Source organism: Myotis yumanensis, unplaced genomic scaffold, assembly GCF_028538775.1.
Source record: "Myotis yumanensis isolate MYYU_CA2020_CCGP unplaced genomic scaffold, mMyoYum1.0.hap1 SCAF_7, whole genome shotgun sequence".
Lineage (NCBI taxonomy): Eukaryota > Metazoa > Chordata > Mammalia > Chiroptera > Vespertilionidae > Myotis > Myotis yumanensis.
Window position 1 is genome coordinate 39,031,294 of NW_027223758.1, and position 22,357 is coordinate 39,053,650.

The 22,357-nt window shown below is 49.8% G+C and overlaps 1 protein-coding gene across 2 annotated transcripts; it reads left to right on the plus strand.

Annotated features, from left to right (window-relative positions):
- Nucleotides 1-599: 599 nt before the first annotated feature.
- On the plus strand, nucleotides 600-22,081 carry LBP (lipopolysaccharide binding protein). Of its 2 annotated transcripts, XM_070420308.1 has the most exons (16): nucleotides 607-665; nucleotides 943-1,154; nucleotides 2,975-3,089; nucleotides 4,456-4,584; nucleotides 7,636-7,791; nucleotides 8,402-8,465; nucleotides 9,686-9,749; nucleotides 11,551-11,642; nucleotides 12,189-12,365; nucleotides 13,632-13,691; nucleotides 14,466-14,633; nucleotides 15,880-15,947; nucleotides 16,484-16,526; nucleotides 18,543-18,606; nucleotides 19,413-19,489; nucleotides 21,681-22,081. In XM_070420308.1, exons 2-16 carry the CDS (start codon nucleotides 1,031-1,033, stop codon nucleotides 21,723-21,725), a joined length of 1,446 nt encoding a protein of 481 aa, XP_070276409.1. In that variant the 5' UTR covers nucleotides 607-665; nucleotides 943-1,030; the 3' UTR covers nucleotides 21,726-22,081. The 2 variants fall into 2 exon arrangements, with proteins under 2 accessions (XP_070276410.1, XP_070276409.1); XM_070420309.1 differs by lacking the exons at nucleotides 19,413-19,489; nucleotides 21,681-22,081 and having other exon boundaries at nucleotides 600-665; nucleotides 18,481-18,565.
- Nucleotides 22,082-22,357: the final 276 nt, after the last annotated feature.

Genomic DNA, 22,357 nt, shown 5'->3' on the forward strand with positions numbered 1-22,357 from the left:
CACCCGATGGTGCCATGAGAAACCGACCCCTCCTGGCCCTCCTTCCTTATCAAGAAACTCACTGATTGCTGCAGCCTCACTTTCCATGGCTGTCTCATCGTTAGCTTCACCAGTGCCCCTTGGTGGGACACTTTAGGTCGGTCCCCCTCCTCCTTCCTGTTTCACGTAGCACAGCAACGGGCACCTTGGAGCAGCGACAGGTTTGCACGCTGACAGCTCTGTAACGGCTGGGTCAGGTGGCTGGTGTTTACTGACTTGCCGTGTTACTTACCTTCCTGAAATGTTACTACCACCAAGGCTGGAGAAAGCCTGTTTTTCCAAGGCGGGGCGGGCATGGGGGTGGGGACGGTTCTTTGTTAAACAGAGTGGAGTATAAAGAGGTGAGAATCTGGAGGCGCCAGGCTGGCTTTGAGTCCCACTTCTCTGCCCTTTCCTGGGTGTAAATCTTTTTTTTTTTTTTAATAAATTTTATTGATTTTTTACAGAGAGGAAGGGAGAGGAATAGAGAGTTAGAAACATTGATGAAAGAGAAACATCGATCAGCTGCCTCCTGCACATCTCCCACTGGGGATGTGCCTGCAAACCCAGGTACATGCCCTTGACCGGAATCGAACCCGGGACCTTTCAGTCCGCAGGCCGACGCTCTATCCACTGAGCCAAACTGGGTAGGGCCTGGGTGTAAATCTTGAGCATGTGCCAGCCTCTCTGAGCGTCAGTCCCCCGGTGTGTAAACCCGGCCTTCCTAGCAATGCTCACGGGGTCTTTGTGTGGGCGGGGTGGACAGATGTGGTCACCTGGGGCCGGGCCGACCTACCCTCTGACCCTGGGGCAGCAGCAACTGGCATCTAAGTCTGACCCATGACCCCCGGCTGTGTCGCAAGCAGGTTCCAGGCCCTGTGCCTGCCCCTCCCGTCCTGATTCCGGGAACCTGTCCCCACACAGGAGCTGCCCCAGCCAGCGCAGCTGCTACTTAAGGAAGCTGGGCCCCGCCTGCACTTGCGCAGTCCTGCCCATCCACCGGGACTCCAGGATGGGGGCCCCGGCCAGGGTCCTGCCTTCTCTGCTGCTGGGGCTGCTGCTCGCGTCCTCCCCGGGGGCCCCGGGGGCCAACCCCGGCCTGGTCGCCAGGATCACCGACCAGGGCCTGCAGTATGGTAAGGAGCGATGGCTGTGGGCTGGACTGGCTGACCCACTTGGCACCAGGCTGCTCTGGGTTCCTGGCGGCGCACAGACAGGGCGCTCTTCCTCCGGCCATGTGGCCTTCCGGCCAGGCGGCCCTGGCTGGAACTCTGGCCTCATCACCCATCCGCTGAGCCGCTCAGGCACTTCCTTGTCTTAGCTGGGTTCCCACCAGTCAACAGACACAAGGATTGGGGTGCAAGTAGTTGATTTGGGAGTTGATTTCAGGACACACCGTAGGGGAGAGGCAACGGGAGATGGGAGAGGGCAGGAGGGCAGGAGGGGGATGTTACTAAACCAGCTCCCACCCAGGGACTGCAACAATTCCACTGGGGAAATTCTTGGTAAAGTTTGAAAATATGTGCCTGAGAACTAGAAGTCAGAACGGTAGTTACCTCTGGCCAGTGGAAACCGGGAGGCGTATGGGGGAGCCTGCAGGGTGCTGGGAAGGTGCTGCCTGCCTCTCAGCTGGGGTAGCGGTTACAGGTGTGTATCGCAGCTTTAAAATGACGTGGCAATCCCTTACGATTGGTGCCCTTTGGGTATTTATGTATTTTATACCTCCATTTTAAAGAATAGGAGTATTCTTTAAAAGTAGGAGTATTTTTTAAAAGACGCCGAAGCAATGCATCAGAATTCATCCATCCATGGGGCAAGGGATCGGGGGTATTTATACACTGCTCCCCACAGAACTGATCAAGGGAAGCTCCTCATATTCATGGAGCCTCGGTTGCCTTATCTATTAAATGGGGTAATGACATTCCCTCAGGAAAGGTTGCTGGGAGCCCAGACTGGCTGGGGGCAGAGAAGGAAGTCGGGGAAGTCATCCCGGGGAGGGGAGGTAGAACAGGTAAGGGGGAGTTAGCCAGAGACGAGGGGTAGCACTCCGCACGGGGACCAGCACATGCTTTTGCTGAGGGAGGAATGCACGTTGAAAAGAGGCAGACCGCTGGTCAGCGGTGTGCGCATGTCCTCCTTGAGGGCAGAATCCTGGCTCCCTCATATTTCAGAACAAACAGAAGGTCCTGTTTATACTGAAACCCTAAATCAAGCAAAATTTGCCTTTGTCCCTTCCGCGTGTGAATGTGCCATGTTTATTTAACCGGCTCTCTGGTGTTGGACTTTTTGGTCCTCCCAGTGTTTTTACTGTGTAAACCCGCCTGGCTGTTCCCGGCATTGCTGAGTGCCTGCTGTGTGCCAGGCACCACGCCAGGGCTGCCTTTGATCCTCCCAGCCCCTGAGTGCTCTGCAGGGGTTTCCTTTCATCCTCCCGCACCCCAAGGAGGAAAGTATCATCTCTGCGTTTTGACAGATGGAGAAAGTGAAGGCTGAGGACTTGTTCAAGGTCACCCAGCTAGAAAGATGCCAAAGCCTGGATTCTATCCCTAAAATCCTCACAGTTTCTTCTGCTCAGGCTAGAAGACACTTAGCTGGGTTCCCACTAGCCAACAGACACAAGGATGCAAGTAGTTGATTTGGGAGTGAATGAGGACCACCCATGAAGGAACGAGAACCTCCCACACAAGCACAGGGCCGGCCCTTCCCGCTCAGTGGAGTTGCTGACACAGGCATCCTGTTTCCGCACCATGAAATGGGCACGTAACCCATGTAATGCCGTGATATCCCCAGTGTTTCTCAAGCCACCTGGTATGCAGAAGGGCTCCATGACCCATAACGGGAATGAGCGTTAATAAGGAAGTCGGCGTCTCTCCCTGGGTGGTGGGAGCCTCTGAAGGGATTGGAGGGGAGGGAGGCAGGCCGACTAGGCTGACTCTCAGCTTCTTCCTGTCTGCAGTGGCCAAGGAGGGGCTGGTGGCCCTGCAGGGTGAGCTGCATAAAATTATGCTGCCCGACTTCACTGGGGACTTCAAGATCAAGCATGTTGGACGTGGGCACTACGAGTTCCACAGGTGGGGCTCCCTTCTGCTGGGGCCCCGAGCCGGCTGGGCAGGGGTGGGACCCTGGACAGGGAGGGAGAGCCCGAGGATTGGGTCGGAACCCTCTGGGACAGACAGTGGCATAGTTCCTTCCGAGTTCAGAAGGAAATTGGCTCCTCTATTTGCTCATGAAACCAATATAAATGAAGACATACTGACTGTGGACCTGAGCCTCAGTTTCCTTACCTGTGAAATGGGGATGACACTGCTACCTCCTTTGGATAATAATAATCCAGGCTCCAGTCTGACCCCTTGGATTTAGTCCGGAAGGGAAGATAGACCTTAAACTTTAGACACAGTAGCCCAAGGGTTAGGGCTGAGGTATGAACATCTGGAAGAGTCAAGGAAGACTTCCCAGAGGAGGTGGCATTTGAGCTGAGTCTTCAAAGGATTATTATATACTAGAGGTGCAATGCACGAAATTCCTGTATGGGTAGGGTCCCTAGGCTGGCTGGTGATCAGGGCCGATCAGGGCCTCCAGCTGCCAGCCGGGGCCTTCCTTCCTTCTGTGCCCTGGTGGTCAGTGCACATCATAGAGAGTGATCGAACTCCCAAGGGGACACTTTGCATATTAGCCTTTTATAAATATAGCTGAGCAGCTGATGCTAAAAAAAAAAAAAAGACATGAGGCAGTGTTTGAGGGGCAGACAATGAAAGGAGGGGAATTGAGCCCACAGCTCGTCACTCCCTCCCTGCTCACGACCATTGTTTCCTTCCTTCCCTCCTTCTTTTATTCAGTTCACCAGCAAGCGTTTATTGAGCACCTACTCGCTGCCAGGCAGATAAAATGGAACTTGGCCATTCTTTTCCCACTGATGGCCCACAACAGTGTGTCACCTTGGGTTGCTGCCCTCAGCCCTTTTGGCGTCTTTACTCCAGCTGCCCTTGGCCTTCCCTGAATCTGATCCTCACTCCCCGCGACGCACACACACCTGAATGTATTAAGGGAGGGGGTGGCAGGGGGAAGGAGGTGCAAACCCAGAGGGGTGTGTCCACGGGCCGTACTCCGATCCCACCCCGATGCATGAGATTTGTAGGCTCTGATCCTGAGTGTGTGACTTTGGGCAAATGCCCCTCTTCTGTGAGTTTCCATTTCCTTCTCTGTGAAAAGGGAACAAGGATAGTCCTGACCCCTCTGTGAGGCTGTGACACAATGGGTGCAAGGTGCCTGCCTGGCTGTGTGGTTGGTGTGGGGCACACAGCAGGCACTTGGCATGTGGGGGTAACCAGACACCTGCCTGAAGCAGCCCTGCTGGTCCAGTCCCCAGTGGGGGGAGGTACAAGGCGAGATCAAGGCCCCGGCCAGGGCTGAAGCTGCCCTCCGTGTCTCTCTCCCCAGCCTGCACATCCACAGCTGTGAGCTGCTGAGCTCTGCTTTGACACCCCTTCCTGGCCAGGGCCTGAGCCTGTCCATCTCCGACTCCTCCATCCGCGTCCAGGGCGACTGGAAGGTGCGCAAGTCATTCGTGTAAGTTTGCTCGACTCCCAGGCTCTCGGGCCCTTGGCCTTGGTCCCATTCTTCTCGGGTCCAAGGAGTTCCTCACTCATCGGAGGGCCACATGGTGGATGGAGTGAGTCCAAGGCCAGAGACCCCCAGGTTCCAAGTCCTGGCTGTTGGGCCAATCTCTTCCCATCTTCTGCCTCCCTGGTGGGGGTGCCCATGAGCTAAGTGAGATAATACTGTGTTTTCTTGGTTTGCTTCCCCCAACAGCAGACCCCAAGGCTTCAAGTGAAGGTACTTTATCTGGGAAACGATCTAAGGAAGAACCCATAGGGGTTGGGGAAAGGGAGGCAGGAAGGGAAGAAGACACTCCTGAGACCCTCTGGGGACAGTGTGGATGGAGCACCCCTCTGAGTTACCCCAACGCAGACAGGCGACCTGTCTTCCTATTTGCCATTGGTCAAGGGAGGCCCCCCAGGCACTTGGATCCTCCAGGATCCTTGGATGGAAGGTGGGTTTGTTTGCCATCACGAAATCCCCCAAACTCCCAGTTGAAGCATCAGAATTTTATTTTTCTTGCACGTCTGGAGTCTAGGGGTCTGAGATGAAGGTGTCAGAAGGTCTAGTTTCTTCTGAGTCCCCTCTCCTTGGCTTGCAGATGGCCGCCCCCTGTGTGTCCTCACATGGTTACCCCTCTGTGCATGCACCCGGGCTTCTCTGCGTGGGTCCTAACTCCTCTTCTCACAAGGTCACCAGTCAGATGGATTAGGGACCATCCTAGGGGGCTTGTTTTAACTTAATCACCCCTTTAAGGCTCCGTCTCCAGTACAGTCACATTCCGAGTCCTGGGGTTTAGGCCCTCTACGTATGGGCTCGGGGCGGGGCCCAATTCAGCCGGTAAAAGAGGGCTGCCCAGTCTCTTCTGGGGGACTTGACCGTGTGTCCACTTTAGACCTGCACTGTCTGTGTAGCCGCTGCTGCCGCATGCCGTCACTGAGGACGTGAAAACAGGCTGGGACGACTGTGTGAAACCCCAGATTTGAAGATTTCAGCACAAAAAGAACACAAGAAACCTCATTAGTAATTTTTAGATTGATTATGTGTGGAAATGATCATTACAGTGAATTACTCTTTCTTTTTGCCTTTCTTAACTTGGCTACTAGAAAATTTTAATGACCAGTGTGGCTCACAGTATATTTCTGTTGGACAATGATGCTTTAGCAAGATGCTCAGTGTGTGTGTGTGTATGTGTGTGTGTGTGTGTGTGTATGTATATATATATGTGTGTGTGTATATATATATATATATATATATATATATATATATCTCAACTATGCACATTCATTCAATTCCATGAAAGAAATCAGACCACATTCTCCTGCCCTGGCTTTTTTCACTAAAGTATATTCAAGAGCTCTTCATAGGATCATGTAAAGATCTACCTCATTTTTTTAAACCTTTTTTCCAATGTAAAATTTTTATTGAGGTGAAATTCACAGAATATAACATTAACCATTTTAAAGTATATACTGGTAAGTCAGTGGTGTTGGTACATTCACAATATTGTGCAACCACCACCTGTGTCTAGTTCTAAAACATGTTGTCACCCCAAGACATAAATAACCCCATACCCATTAACCAGCCACTCCCCATTTCTCCTTCCTCTACCCTCAGGTAACCACCAGTCTGCCTTCTGTCTGTGGATTTGCCTGTTCTGGACATTTCCTATCAATGGAATCATACAATATGTGACATTTTGTGTCCGGCTTCTTCACGTAGCATCATATTTCTGAGATTCATCACATTATAGCATACATCAGGACTTTATCCCTTTTTATGGATGGGTAATAGTCCATTGTATAGATAGACTACTTTTGGCCTTTTTTTAAAAAAAATCCTCATCCAAGGATATGTTCATTGATTTTAGAGAGAGCGGAAGGGAGAGGGAGAGGGGGAGGAGGGGAGAAACATTGATGTGAGAAACATCGACTGGTTGCCTCCCATACGTGCAATTAGGTACGTGCCCTGACTGAGAATCGGACCCTCGACCTTTTCATTTATGGGACAATGATCCAACCAACTGAGCCACACCAGCCAGGGCGGGCCTTATTCTTTTTAAAGGCTGCATAGCATTGATGCCCACAACTCACTGAACCGCCCCTACTAGTTGACCTATAAGTGGTTTTCTCTGTTTTTGCTCTTACTCATGACACTTCAGTGAGCTGCCCCACACATGTATCTTGGCCAGAAGAGCCTCAGAGTAAAGGCTTAGAAGTCAGGTTACTGGGCCAAAGATGTGTGTGTCATTAGGAGGGATCCCACAAATCTGTATTCCAGAGGTGTTCGCCCAGCCACAGCGCCTGGGGCTTCTGTGGCCCATACCTTCGCAAGCACTGGCCGTTAAAACTTCAAAAGTTTTATCAACCTGATCGGTGGAAGCTGGCATCGTAGTGATTTTTATTTTTAATAACTTTCACATGCTCATTTGCAGTCAAGCTTCCTGTTCCTGTCTTTGATCTCTTTTCTTTTTGGTTGGTTTGTCCTTTCCTTATTAATTAGTGTAAGCTTGTTCTTTGTGTATTAAGGAAATGAGCTCATATTCAAAGGAAATTAGCTCTGGCTCGCTCGTGATGCAGTTTTGTGTTTTTTTTTACTTTGCATGTGGCACTTTTTGTTCACTGAAGTTTTAATTTTCTGCGAAGTGTACGACCATTTCCTTTGTGGCTTCCGAGAGCTGGATCCTTCCTAGAAGGGCCTTTGCCCATCCCTGACTATCAACAAGCGAACCCAGGCTTTCTTATAGACCAAGCATGTCAAACTCAGAGGCTAACACGGGCCAAATAAACAAGGCAGGCAACCTGCGGGCTGCGAGTTGGATATGCTTGTTATAGTTATTTTACAGACTTCTTTGTAATAAATCTTTGCTTTGTAATAGTATTTGTAAAATTTTTTGTAACTAAATTTTTGCTCCAGCTCCACTTATTTTGGGGTGAGAACTGGGCTTCAGATTTCATATTTCCCCCCACAGGGTGGCTGACCTCGCCTAGGAATCCACCATTCTTCTCTCATCTCCTCCAGGAGGCTACACGGCTCCTTTGACGTGCACATCAAGGGCATGACCATTTCCGTCAACCTGGTCCTGGGCAGCGAGCCCTCGGGGAGGCCCACGGTCACTGCCTCCAGCTGCAGCACCCACATCCGTGATGTGGAGGTGGACATGTCGGGAGATTTGGTGTAGGTCACCACAGGGGCAGTGGCCAGCTGGACCCCTGGCTGCAGCCCGAGGGCCAGCCAGCCAGCCGGCGACCTGGCCTCTGACAAGCACAAAGGTCCAGGCGTAATGCACGAGCCCATCAGGGCGCTTGGGGGTTGTTATTGGGGACACCGCTGAGAGGGACAGATTAACAGACACAGATTCCAGCCAGGAGTCCTGGGGAGCCGTTTCCACCAGACGTTTTCAGGAACTACCTCAGGCCAATGAAATGTGGCTGTTGGAGGAACACCAGGGCTTTTGGCCAAAGGAGAGTTTATGAGAAACATACAAGCCCTTGGGCAAGTGTCTTTGAGTGGAGTGTCCTTGATTAGGGAAATGTGGGTTCTTGAGCCCCTCCCCCAAATCGACTGAATTAGCTTGGGGCGCAGCAGGGGCTGGGATGCCAGATGCCCTGAATCAGTGAGTGTGCCGGGAGCTGGGACTCTGGGTCACAGCAGGTACCACACTGGGGCAGGGAGGGCTCCCTCGGGAACCGGCCTGCCGGAGGCCAGGGCCTGGCTTTCCTGGCGGCCTCGCCAACACTGTGTTCAGTGGCACACAGTTGGCCTTGCCCTGTGCTCCGTTCCCCAGGTGGCTGCTGAATCTCTTCCACAACCAGATCGAGTCCAGATTCCGAGAAATACTGGAGAGCAAGGTAAGAATGTCAGAGCCACAGAAGGGCTGGGCTCAAGTCATACGTGGGCCAAGGCCCAGAGAGAACAAATCACCTGCCGCAGGTGGCAGAGCTGGTGTGTCAGCAGGGCCGGCACGTAGGTTTCCGGACTCTGTGTCTGTCCTGTAAAGCAGAGAATGGTTAGATGCTTGGCCAAGGGTCGGAAGCAGGGGCCAGCAGACCCCCGCCCCACCCTCGGCTTGGTCTTGCTCACTGGCCCCCACTGCCCCACAAAGGCCCAAAGGAAAAGCAGCACTTAGATGCCTGCAGCAACCAGGCAGGAAACGTCAAGGGCGTGTGAACCAGGTGAGAACCCGGTTCCTACCTGGGCAAGCACATGAGCACCTGCCTTGGGAGGGAAGGCAGCGATAGTGTCAGTTTTTCCCATTTAAAAAATTATGTGAAACCTCCAAATTGTTATATCTCTGGCCCAAACAAAAACGTTTCACTCCCATTTCAGAGGTATCACTCGCCTGGAGCTGTGTCTGTAGCAGTGTGTGCCTGGGGAGGGAGAAAGTAATGTAGGAGGAAAGAGGGAAATACACTTATATCCCTGCACCTTGGTCCAAGGTCTGCTTTGGCTCTGAGTGCCCCCTGGTGGTTGAATTGGAATAGCGGGCATTGCATTCTGTGCCTTGTCTTCTGGGGTCCTGGGGTCTAGGTGAGTGTGGGAAACATGCAAATCTGCTTCTCCAGCACCTCACTGCCATGTTGTACTGAGTCGGAGGACACAGAGAGCAATGAGCAATCCAGCCAGCCTGTTAAGTGATGACATTTGGAAGTACCTCCTTTAAATACACACTTATTTGGATGGCGGATCTCCGTACTATCCAGTTCTGCCGTTCCCCTCTACATTCTGGGAGCCTGGGGTGGCTCAAAAGAACTGTCTGCAATGGGGGAGCTCAGGGCAGTGCCTCCGGCCAGTGTCCCCTCATCGGGCTGTGTAGGCGACTCCCTAACTCAGATGTCCAGCCCTGGGATCCACTTGGGAAGGTCTGATTGGTCCCTGTTGGGGTCCATGTAGGGACCTAAGTGTCTCTGATTATTTCTGTTTGTTCAGTGCCTGGCACATAGTAAGTACTTATACGTTTTTATAAAATCAATGAGCAATGAGCAAATATGTGAAATGTGACTAAAGCAATTAGCACAGCGCCAGCCCCAAGCCCGGGAACTCCCTCAGGCTTTCTCTCCCATCCTTTCAGGTTTGCGAAATTATCCAGAAATCGGTGACCTCTGACTTACAGCCTTACCTCCAAACTCTTCCAGGTAGGGTGCCCCCCCCCCCCCCTCACCGGACAGTTTATTTCTATTAATTCTCATAAGAGCATATATGTATCTTACAAAATCTTAAGTGGGACAGAAGTACAGAAAGTAAAAATTAAAAGTCCCTTTTTTCCCCTCAAATTTTCTTCCAAGAGGTAATCTCTGTGTTGGGTGTATCCTCTTCAATATTTTCTTTGCATATACAAATATACATATACATACACATGTGCATATGAACATACATTCATATATATTCCTTTGTTCATGAATATAGATGCATATGCATAATTGTGAGTAATATTAATGTACACAGGATAGACATTGTCCTTGTGTAACTTGTATATGTTGAAGATCTTTCTATATCAGTGCATATAAACTGATCTCATTAAAAAAATCTCTTTGTGGAAATCAATACTTAGAGAAAAGTGCTCCCATTATAAGTGAACAGCTTGAAGAATTTTTACAAACTGAGCACATATATACCAGCTCCCAGATCAATATACAGAATATGATTGCTCTCTCGGGTCTCCTTCTGTCACTACCCACCGCTCCACGGTAACCACTACCCCAACTTCTACCAGCAAAAGTTAGCTTTGCATTTTGTCCATGGAGGGAACCTTGCAGTACTTAAAGTCTTACCAAAAGCAAAGGCATTCTTTGTTCAGCCTTAAAATGAATCTGACCCGTGTTGTTGCATGTAGTGAGCTCATTCATTCTCCTTGCTGTGTAGTATTCCACTGAGTCAGAGTCCCTCCATTCTACTGTTGAAGGTCTCTTGGGTAGTTTCAGTTTTAGACCATTAAGCAGAGCACTGCTATGAATATTCTAGCTCATGTAACGCATATCTTTGGGTTACACTAGGAGTGAAATTGCAGGCTCATCTGGTGTGCATGGTTTCAACATGATCGGATCCTGACAAACAGCTTTCCAACAGAGTTGTAACAGACCTCATTTTAGTAGCCCCTCCGATGGCTGTGTCTTCATTTATTTATGAAGTCCCCAGGCTCTGGGCATGCAGGCTTGGTGCCCTCCTTGCTATTGCCCATATGGGGAAGGCGGCACCTCGCCCAGCCTCCTTGCCTGCACATGTGAGTGTATCGTAGCACAGTCCTCAAAGTGGAGACCCTGGGTCCAGGAGGCACAGGTAAAGTTTGTGGTTCGCTCCCTGACAAACAGCCTGAGGTGTCCTCTGATAGCATGGCCCCTACGCTCACCTGTGGGCATCCCCTCCAGTGGAGGCCCAGGCGGGCACAGACAGCCCTGTGTGAGATACAGACCCCCTGTTCCTCCAGGGCGTTAGGCGGGAGAGTCTGAGCCCTCTGCACATGCAGACCTTCCTGGCTAATTGGCTTGTGTTGAAGGAGGTCAGTTTCCCCTCAGTTGTAAACTTGGGGAGCAATACCCTTGGTTAGAGAATTCTCCCCCTTGTGTAGCTTCCTTGGCATGAAGCTCCTGGTGTGAATGGGCTGCCAGACCTGGGTTCCTCTTGCCCTAGGGGTGTGTGTGTGTGCGTGTGCGTGTGTGTGTATGTGTGTGTGTATGTGCGCGTGCACGCGCGTGTCCCTGGAACCCACTCACTCTCAGGCAGAACACACCCCTCCCCGATGGCTAATCCACTAGTGGGACAAAAGACCCAGCTGGTCTCTCTCTTATGAAGCAGCTCTTTGCCCAGGGCTGGGCTGGGTGGAGGGTCTGGAGGCAGAGGGGCAGGGGCTCTGAAGAAAGTCACCGGAGTGTAGGTCAGTCAGAGCCTCACCCCTTCTCCTCCTCCGGCTCCTGATTCTGCCCCTCCCCCGGTTCACAGTCAAGACAGAGATCGACAGTATCGCCGGCATTGATTACAGCCTAATGGAGGCCCCTCGGGCAGCGGCCCAGATGCTGGACGTGATGTTGAAGGTGAGGGTCCTGGAGCAGGGGCTTGGGTGGGTCCTGCCTCAGCGAGGCATTCGTCCCGCAGGATCAGCTCTTTCTCGGAGCCTCCCGTCCGCCTGGCTCAGCTCTGTCGTCTCCCCTGGTTCCAGCTGTGTTGAGGGCGGGGCAACCAGGAGTGGTGGGGAGTGTTCCCAGGGCCAGGCTCCTCTCACAAGGGTCTGGTCTGAAAACTCCTAGGCCTGTAGCTTCCCCGCCCCTCCCCCCCCCCCCCCCCCCCCCACTTCCTCTTCTTCACCTTGTCCTCCATGCAGATGGGCTCAATCAGGAGGTCTGGCCAATAGGTCTTGTGGGTTAATACACCAAAGCTGGCGAGTGTTTTATTAAGGGATTCCGGACTTGCACCACTTTAGGAAAGGAAAGACCCAAAGGAAAACATCTTTAATGGTGGAGTTTCAGGCAGTGTCTCTAGCCAATGCCCCCCCATCAACCTGTGTAGTGACTACCTAGCTCAGAAGTCCAGCCCTGAGGTAAACTTTGACAATTCAAATGGACCTTGTTTTCTCTCTCCAGGCTGAAATTTTTAACCGTGAATATCGCACCCCAGTTGCTTTCCTTGCTCCTGTCATGAGCCTTCCTGAGGAACACACCCGAATGGTCTACTTTGCCATCTCTGATTATGTCTTCAACACAGCCAGCCTGGTATATCATGAGGCAGGGTACCTGAACTTCTCCATCACAGATGATGTGGTGAGGCTGGCGACAGAATAATGCTTACAAATGATGATGTAACCTGGCTTCTCTTCCTTCTTTCCTTTCTGCCTGATTTACATCAGCGAAGTAATAAATTATGACTAAGAAAAAAGATCAGGACCAGGAAAAATATGTCAGTACAATTTCCCTTTTCACTTTGGCTGCCAGGAAGCTCAAAAATCTAAGTTCTTTCTTATAACAACTGTGGACGACTTTGTGGCTTGCTTGTCTGTGTTTTATTCTCTCCCCCTTCCCTCAGTCTAGATCTGTTATTCTAATTTATAATTTCTCTCATTCTGATAGTTTGTAGGTCTTTTTTTTAAAAAAAGATTTTAGAGAATGAAATGCATAAAGTTACATAGAATAGTAAATAAAGACCAAGTTAAAAATAAAGCACAATTATGAAGACACTGGACCCATAAATATCTGTCTGGGAGCTTCTTTGTAGCCAAAGTAAAAAGGAACATGATTTAGTGATTCGTGGTAAAAAGCAGAAACAAAGTTCTAGCACTTACCTCTAAAACAATGTTCTCAAATGTGGCTTTGTATAAGGGATACTAAATCTTAGAGTGGATCACATTTTTAATATTTCTGGGTTTCAGAAGGTTATTTCTAGTAGCTCTTGTAGCCTGTGAACAATGTCAGGATGGTGGGAAAACACAGGGTGGTCCAATTTGGATGATCCGGTTTCCCTGGTGATAAATCAGGGACCACCTGGTGAATGACTGGGTGACTTTTCCTCCCACCATCACACCTGATTCCCCCATCCCACGGAGCTGCAGTCCTTTCTCTTGCAGACGGGATCACATAACTGTGCTTTACCGAGTGCCCACTATATGCTAGGCCTTGTGCCAGATGTGTTGTACCCACCATTTCACTGAACCCTCACGATGCCATGGTAGGTGGGGACTATTGTTAACCAATTTCACAGGTGAGGGAGTCGAAGCTCAGAGAGGTGAAGGGAGAGGCCCGAGACCACATCGTGACAAAGCCAGGAGCCAAACCTAGTCTGTGTGACTGCAAATCCCACTGTCATGAACGCGCTGAGCGGGTCCCGCATGTCCCTGTGCCCCACGGAGAGCAGAGAGTCCCCTCGGTCTCATGTGCCCCTGTTGAATGACGGACAGGCCTCTTGTCACTGCCATGGTAACCCCGGGCATTCGAGAAGTTCCAGTCCGAAACACCTGCCACCTCTCCCTCTCTGTTCAGACCTTCAGTTCTGGAAGGAGCACCCTAAAACTTCTTTGCGTCTCTTCACTGCAGGTTCCACCGACCTCCAACATTCGACTGACCACCAAGTCCTTCCGCGCCTTCGTCCCCCGGGTAAGGCTCCCCTCGGCCCTCGGTGGGGCAGGCCAGCCTTCAGGGGTCTCTCCTTAAAACCCACAGGCTCCTCTCAGCTTGACCAAGAGTCAGAAGACAGCAATGAGCCCCTCAGTGAAGGCCAGAGTGCTGCAGGCTTTGGGACCTTCTTCCCTTCAAAGCCCCAATAGCACTGGCCTGAGCCCCGGGTATCCTGGGACCACAGGTTACCCAGCCTTACAGGTGCCATCTGAGAATCCCAAGGAATGCCATCATGACCCATGCACAACGGAATACAATGCCTGGGGACTGTCACCGATCTAACCCCACTGGGCATTAAGTTGTCTGTAAGGTTTTGTGTGTTTTGTTTTGTTTTGTTTTAAATATTTCTTTATTGATTTCAGAGAAGAAGGAAGGAGAGATAGAAACATCAATGATGAGAGAGAATCATTGATTGGCTGCCTCTTGCACGCCCCCTACTGGGGATCAAGCCTGCAACCCAGGCATGTGCCCTTGGCCAGAATCAAACCTGGGACCCTTCAGTCCGCAGGCTGACGCTCTCTCCACCGAGCCAAACTGGCTAGGGCTGTCTGTAAGGTTTTGCCATGATAATGTCCACTCCCTGTGTTCATGGAACGGTGTCCTATGACACCGCTAAGAGAAAAAGGCACAGAGCATTTTGTGGGAGTAAAACCCACCAGAAAGCACGCTCAGAGTTACCTGCCGCCCTCCAGGCTCTCCCGGAAAACCCGTACGTTTCCTTCTCTTGACCTAATCTCCTCATTCTGCCCCCAGTTGGCCAAACGCTACCCCAACATGAACTTGGAGCTCCAGGGAAGAGTGGTCTCTGCCCCCGTCCTGAACTTCAGCCCTGGGAACCTGTCCTTGGCCCCCCAGATGGAGGTTGAGGGCTTTGTGCTCCTGCCTAACTCTGCCAGGGAGCTTATCTTCCAGCTCGGCGTGGTAAGGTTTGCTTTTGCAAATGCTGTTCCTTTTTCCAGTGTGCTTCCCCCCACTCACCACCGGTCCAGTTCCTTCAGATTTCAACTTGAATACCACTTCCTCAAAGAGGTCTTTCTCGATTGCCCTTACCCCAATGCACCTTAGGCTCCTTGTCATTTTTCTCTTGTAGCACCCTATTAATTTATTTAATTACATTTATTATGAATATACTTAGGCAGCTGATGGCAGGTTTATTTGTTTAATGTAGTTATCTCCCACCAAGTGAGTCTGGGCCGCTGTGGGAAGGAAGGCATGGGGGCCTTTGACTTGTTGGCTCTGCATCTCTAGCTGACCCCTGAAGACTACATTTCCCAGGATCCCTGGCAGCACTCTGACATCCAGCTAGGTCAGCCAATCGAAGGCACTATCGAGAGAATGGAGGGCAGGAGGAAGGAAGAAACGGAGCATTTTTCCCTCTCTTTGTCTAGGACAGAGACAGGGGGAGTGACTGTCACCTCCATGGTGGCTACCATAACCCCACCTCTCTCTGTTCTTCTGGCCTTGAGGTAGAAGTAGCTTCCTACCTCTGTTAATCCCTGAGTTGCCACTTCAGCTCGCTTTCTTTCTTTCTTTATTTATTGGCTTTTCAGCAATTCCATCACTTGTTTAATCAAGTCCCTGGGTTACATTCCCCCTGAGTTAAACACCGAGAGAGCGCCTCCCCCCTCCCCTGGGGACCCTCTTTTCTAGGGAAGGGATTCAGAGCCTTTGGGGACTCTTGCTCACTGGGCAGAGAATTTTGTTCTTTTCTTTTAGGTTTGAAACTCAACAAGAGATATTTCTAGAAGGGTAATTGCACCCAGATGCTATATCTACAATTTGATATTGTTATGAGAATTTTTGTCACCATCAATATATTTTAAATGAAAATATAATCTATTATCACTATCAAGGTTATTGTTATTCCCAGGGCTGAATCTTAGTCCTGACATAGCTAGAAGTGAGCCCTTTGAGATCTCAGGACAGGTACTCTACACTTGCTCTCAGTAGTCTGTTCAAAGTTTACTGTTCTCATAGTCAACCATTTCAAGTAAAAATGTTCAAGTTCAAACATCAAGCACCTACAATGAACCTCTGGGAGTCTATAGTCTACTAGAAGGTTCCTGCTTTAATTCATCGAGCTGTTTATTTAGAGAAGACAGCTGGTTCTCATAGTACGTGACAGCCTCCCTCACTCAGACCTGTTTCCTTCTCCTGGACTCTCCAGACCACTAACCTGTCGGCCACGTTGACCTTCAACACCAGCAAGATCACTGGGTTCCTGAAGCCAGAAAAGTAAGTCAGCCTCCCACCCACATGGGGGCGCTCAACCAGGCTTGCTCTGTCTGGCTGGCACTCGCTGATTCTCTGTAAGTGGAGGTGGGGATGTGACCAGATCCTCCTGTCAATGTTAGGGGCCCAACATTTAAGAGGGAAACTTAAATCTTGCCCCAGTTAGCCAAATTATCTTGCCCTTCTGGCCCTGCTTCCACCAACTTCCTTTCCACCTAAGCCCCATTATTTCCAGTCTTCTACAGAATGTAGCAATACTGCTTTTTCTTAATCTATGAATTTTAGACATCGGCTATACTGACTTCCTGAAGTGATAAAGATTGAGCTCTTTTACACTACTTACCTCCCCTCTTTGAGTCTTCCCAATAAGGTGATATCATTGTTTTTAGATAGTCATCTTTTTCACTCCTGCCCCTACCCCACCCTTGGCCATGTGCCTTCTCAAGCCAGTGCCTCCTTCTTTCCAGGGAACGCCACATGGCTTAGGTATCCCATGGGCACAGTACCCACATCTCTGAATCATTTCTGATCTATTGTAGGGTACAAGTGGAACTGAAAGAATCTAAAGTTGGACTATTCAATGTAAGTTATTATTGTTTTTGTTTATCAATATTATTGTTTTGGTTGGGGTATTGATTCATTCAGAGTCTTTACTAAGCAATGTTACACGGTGCCTAAGAGTAGAAAATGGAAAAGGAGAAGAGCTGTTCTCTGCCCTAGAAAAGTACAGAAGCTCTCAAGGACATAAAACCCAGGGCGAAGCAAAAGTTACATCCCAATGTAAGGCAGTCTATCATTAAGTCTCCTATTGGACCAATTTTTTTAAACTGCAAGGAATAGAAAGCCAACTAAAAATGTTTTAAGCATACGAGAGGAATATATAGAATCATGTGATTAAAAAACAACCACAAAACAAAAACAATGAAGACTACTAAGGCTAGAGATTCCAGGCATAGCTGGACCCAGGTGCTCAAATTAATGCACCAAGAACCTCCATCTCTCTGTTTGCTTTTATCAGTGTTGGCTTTATTCTCAGGCAGGTTATTCCCATTGGTGAAAAAACCCTAAATATCCTGTGGTTTCATTAAAAAAAAAAAAAAATCCCTGTGCTAGCTCTCATTAGATCAACCTTAGCCATGTGCCCATTCTTTAGCCAATCACTATGGCCAGAAATACAACAAGGCCAGTCAGCCAAGTTTCCTGGAGCCAGAATTTGCAATCCCCAATAGTATGGACTGAAATTGGAAAGGGGGTTCCCCGGAGGAAAATAGGGACTTGTATTAAAACAAGAGAAATTAATTGCTGGGCACACAAAATGAAGAGATGATTTTCACAAAGAGGAAAAAAAAGTGGTGAAATAGTCCCCTATTAAAGGAGGAAAGAGAATGGGAAGATGGGTGTGGGCTGAAGCAATCATGGGGAACTTTCTGAAAAGAGAGAAGGTGGGGTGATGGCAGCTGCTCCTCACAGGGCAGAGGAGGAGATGGGAAGACTTGAACTTGCGGTAGTTGTTTTCCTCTTCAGCGTCCCAAGGATACTGACCTCTGACCACACTCACCTGTTCTCCTCTCCCAGACTGTCCCTTAAGTACTTATGAAGAGGAAATAAACACATAAAGTGTGGAGAGACACTGTGCACAGGGTCCCCAAAGAATGACTCCTTTCAGAGAACAAAGTGGATAATGACACACTAATATTGTATCTGGGCATGGCATGTAAATGTTCTAAGACATTTGTAAAACATATGTAAAGATTCACAGAAAGAGTATTCATTACGTTTTTGGAACATGTGATTAAAAAAAGCCCGAACTATAGAATCAGATAAATCTGGATTCAGATTCTGACCCTGCAGCCCAGTGTCTAACAAGCCACTTTCATTCTGATCGCCTCAGTTTTCTTATCCATAAAATGGGGACATTGGTGTCAACTTAAAGGGGTTATTGTAAAGACTAAAGCAGATATACGTAATGGTCTGGGTCCTACACCTGGCACATAGTGAATGTTAAAATTTGTGTATCTTGCCCTGACTGGTTTGGCTCAGTGGATAGAGCATTGGCCTGCGGACTGAAGGGTCCCAGGTTCGATTCTGGTCAAGGGCATGTACTTTGGTTGCGGGGTGTGCAGGAGGCAGCTGATCGATGTTTCTCTCTCATCGATGTTTCTAACTCTCTATCCCTCTTCCTTCCTCTCTGCAAAAAATCAATAAAATATATTAAAAAAAAACTTGTGTATCTTAAATTTTGTTTATTGCACAAGTAATTCAGGAAAACATTCACTGTAAAAAACTGTTTTTGAATGTTTAAGACAAGGCTAAGCCAAACTTCGATGTTCTTCCTAGAGGAAAGATGGTTGGGTGTGTAGTCTTCCAACATTTTTCTCTTTTTGCACACATATAAGTGTACATCTTGATGTAGGTATCTATCTGAAATTTGCTTTTTCCAAGTCTTTTGCCATGTCAGCACATACCGTACTGTGTGGCTGTGTGGAGGTTTATTGGTGGGTAATATGGCGCACGTGGTCACAGTGTTTTCTGCCAGGTGGAGAATGCTGTGACCAGGTGAACAGTGGCCACATGTGCCATTCTCCTGTTCTCCACCAGGTGGAGCTGTTAGAGGCGCTGCTCAACTACTACATTCTCAACACCCTCTACTCGGAGGTCAATGGTAAGTATCACTATGGATTTTTCCAAGTCAAGAGTGGACACTGCTTTTGGGGGGAAAGAGAGCTGGACTTGGAGTTGGGAGACAGGGTTCTCCTGCAGGCTATGAGACCTTGGGCGAGTCACTTCCCTATGAGCGTCAGAGGCCTGTCTTCGCAATGGGAGTGCTGAAGTCCACCTCATCTCCCTCCAGGGCTAATGAAGGCTGGGGGCCTGGGGCAACAATTCAGAGCACAGGAAACTCCTTCTAAGAGAAGAAGAGACTCACAGAGGTGCCCCCCCCCACCCCTGAAGTGGCAAAGGAAAGACTAAAGACCAAGTTCATATTGAGAGCACAAGACAGCCCCCTCCAAATTCACATTTCTGATTCAGTTGCCAACACCTATTAAACATTTAAGCATAAAGACCTACGCCCTATTTCATTTGGCTGCAATAGAAAGCAACATGGGGGTGGAGGGCAGATGCCCACAGCTTCTTATCATGAATGCATCCCGCCCCATGCCTACCACTCCTTCCAAATAGCCTCATGGGGGCAAGCTCGGGCTCCTGTAGCAGCCTTCCTGGGTTTAAATCCCAGTTCGACCCCTTTGTAGCTGTGTGAGCAAGGATAAGTTACTCGGCCACTCTGTGGCTCAATTTCCTTATCTGTAAAATGAGAATAATAATCCTATCTACTTCACAGTCTTTGGTGATAATTAAATGAGGCTATGCTGTGTATAGAGTTTGCATAGAGGCCTTTTTTTAAAAAAAAATTCTTTGTCTATAATTGCTATTAACAAATTTCTCTCAATGTTGTGCCTTAACCTCCAGCTAAACTGGCATCAGGCTTCCCCCTTCCTCTGCTAAAACATATTCAACTCTACGACCCTGTTGTCCAGATCCACAAGGTGAGTGGGTTCAGGGGGCTCGGGCGGTTTGGGGAGGGGACTGTTGAGCTTTCCAGGTTCAGAGGCCAAAGCTCAGTGGGTGAGGTCCAGCCCAGCCCTGCAGCTGGGAAAGCCTGGCCTGGGGTGGGATGCTAACTGCCACGAAGCCATCCACCTGTCCTTCCAAAGTGGCACTTCTGTGGGAGCAGTAGGTAGTTGACAGAGTCAGTGCTAAACTGCCTTCTACCCCTTACCGTGAGTGACCTGGGGTAGCCTCAACACTAGTTCATTTTTAAATACTGTAATTCTAGATATGCCAACAGGCTGAGTTCTAAAAGCCATTTGTAGCTTTTTAAAATGTCTTCTAAATTCTTAAGTGGAAGAGCTTTATTATAAACTAGTGGCCCAGTGCATGAAATTTGTGCACAGGGGGCAGGGGGGGTATGTGTCCCTTAGCCCGTCTTGCACCCTCTCCAATGGGATTAGGCCTAAACCAGCAGTCGGACATCCCTCTTGCAATCTGGGACTGCTGGCTCCTAATTGCTCATCTGCCTGCCTGCTTGATCGCTCCTAACCACTCTGCCTGCCAGCCTGTCACCCTCAACTGCCCCCCCACTGGCCTTCTCACCCCCAACTGCCCCCCCCCACCAGGCTGCTCGCCCCCAGCTGCGCCCCCTGCCGGCCTGACCACCCCCAACTGCCTTCCCCTCCTGGCCTGATCGCCCCTAACCACCTCTGCCTTGGCCCTGCCACTATGGCTTTGTCTGGGCAGCGGCCACGGAGCCGGCTGGGGCAACCAAGGAAGCCAAGCCTCCCACGCCCACCCTCTGGCTGGCTTGGCTCCATGGCTCCCCGGCGCCGCCATCTTTGTCACATCAATTTGCATATTCCCTCCTTATTGGCTGTGGGCACTGCCATCTTTATCATGAAGTGATGGTTAATTTGCATATTACTTGTTTATTAGATAGGATATGTGTTTGGTGTGCCCCCCCCATGGACCCATTACCCCCACATACACCCACAGTTTGAATTTTAATATACTTCCTTCAATATTTTTCATCTTGCTAAGCATTTAAAAAAATTGTGTTTTGAGTAGTTGCATTGCTAGTGCTCATACATGTTTTCTTTTTGTTGCAATCTAGTCTCTACTCGCCCCCCCCCCCCCCCCCCCCCGCCCGCCCCAGTGTTAAGTACTGCCTCATCCATCAGATGGACCATAATTTACTGAACTATTTTAGGACCAAGGAACATATCTAATTCTTCACTATTCTCTCCACTACTCAATCGAGCATTTTATGGTCCGTCTGTGCCTCACAGTCCAGGGCATCTTTCTGGGACAGCGTCTGTGAGGTGGGGTGACTGGGATGGTGGGCACTGAAGGAGAGGCTGCATTGTGCCTGGCAACATCCAGCAAACAGCAACTGCAAAGAGAGCGAAGAGCAGCGGCGTGGCCAGGAAGGTTGAAACACTGGCCACTTGATATATTTGAAAGTCAAATCTCCAAAAGTCATTTGGGTGCTGAGATACTCAACACCCAACTTCAGTTGGGCGTTTACAAGGAATCAGATGGATTGTTGTTCTGAGCAAAGACCGAGCAACAATTCATGCTGCTGGCCCCAGTTTTCTCCTCTGTAAAATGGGGTGTAGCCCGTAGCCTACTGGGCTCCTGGGACAGTAAGAGGCCAAGCACGGAAGCGTCTCGCTCAGTGTGGCACGTGGGAAGTCATTGGAAGATGTGTTATATGCTCTTATGCATTAGAATTGTGAGCTCCATTCTGTCCATTCGTTTGACACCCAAAGGCAGGGGATGTCTCGCCGAGGGAAAGACTAGGACTTTGCCTTAAGTGCAGAATTCCTGCCCCTTTGGGTGATGGAAACCTACGAGGAAGAGGGAGTGTAAACCCTGGCGGCTCACAATTTTGTATTGTTTGCCAAGGAGAGAACATTCAGGTGACACAGAGGACATTTATGAGGCCTGCCTGGAAGCAGCAGCTTGGGAAATGGCAGATAAATCGCCGCCTTAGAGCAGGTCGCTGGCAAAAGCAGTGCTTTATGGGGACCTTGGGGACGGAGGCACACTGCGATTTATGTACTGACCTGGTTTCTGGCAGAGCTTGTGTTCCCACAGACGTGGGCCTCCTTTCACATCGGAGAAGCATCTCTTTGAAGCAGAGGATGCGTTTACCATCCTGTTCTGTCTTGTCTCTCCTAGGACTTCCTGTTCTTAGGCGCCAACATCCAGTACCTGAGAGTTTGAGGGCGAGGAGACAGACGGGCTCGGAGGCCGCAGCGGGGTCAGCAGGGTGCAGCTCCAGATCTGCAGGCCATTTCCGGAGATTCTGGGAGGATGAAGACTTTCCTGTTCTCTCTGGGGGGAGGTCTACCTGGCCTCTGCCCCCCACTCCTCTTCGGGAGGTGTGCCCAGGCCCTCTTCAACTCCGGACTTTACTTTCTCCGTCAGGATGGACTACCGTCCTCACTGGCCTGTAGATCGTCAAGGCCAGGCACTGTCGTTTTCATTCACCGTCTGATCCCCATGCACAGTGCTGACACGTTGTGGGTCCTCAATAAATATGTACTGGATGATTCCCTGAAGGAACCACCTGGTCCTCCCTGTTGCCCACGGGATCTTTGGATGGTCAGTCCCATCTGTGGTCTCCAGTGCCTGACCCTGACCACACTCCCCTTTCCCATCCACTGCTGCTGTGGGAACCTCGGTGAGAGAAGAAGGGCTTCTGCTCCCCGCTCAGCCCTGGACCTGGCCCTGGTGCCCGCTCTCTTAAGGGGCTTGTCCATCTTGGTTTATGGGGAATTCGTGGGCTCATTTTAATATATGCCTCCCCCCCCCCCGCCCCTCACCTCTTGCCTGCTGCAGACATGGAGCCAATG

Excerpts from the sequence above, each read along its gene's own strand:
- LBP (XM_070420308.1), top strand. The coding sequence starts at position 1,031 with ATGGGGGCCCCGGCCAGGGTCCTGCCTTCTCTGCTGCTGGGGCTGCTG. Across the intron at positions 4,585-7,635 it reads AAGGTGCGCAAGTCATTCGT|GAGGCTACACGGCTCCTTTG; the intron begins GTAAGTTTGCTC and ends CATCTCCTCCAG. Across the intron at positions 18,607-19,412 it reads CCTCTACTCGGAGGTCAATG|CTAAACTGGCATCAGGCTTC; the intron begins GTAAGTATCACT and ends CTTAACCTCCAG.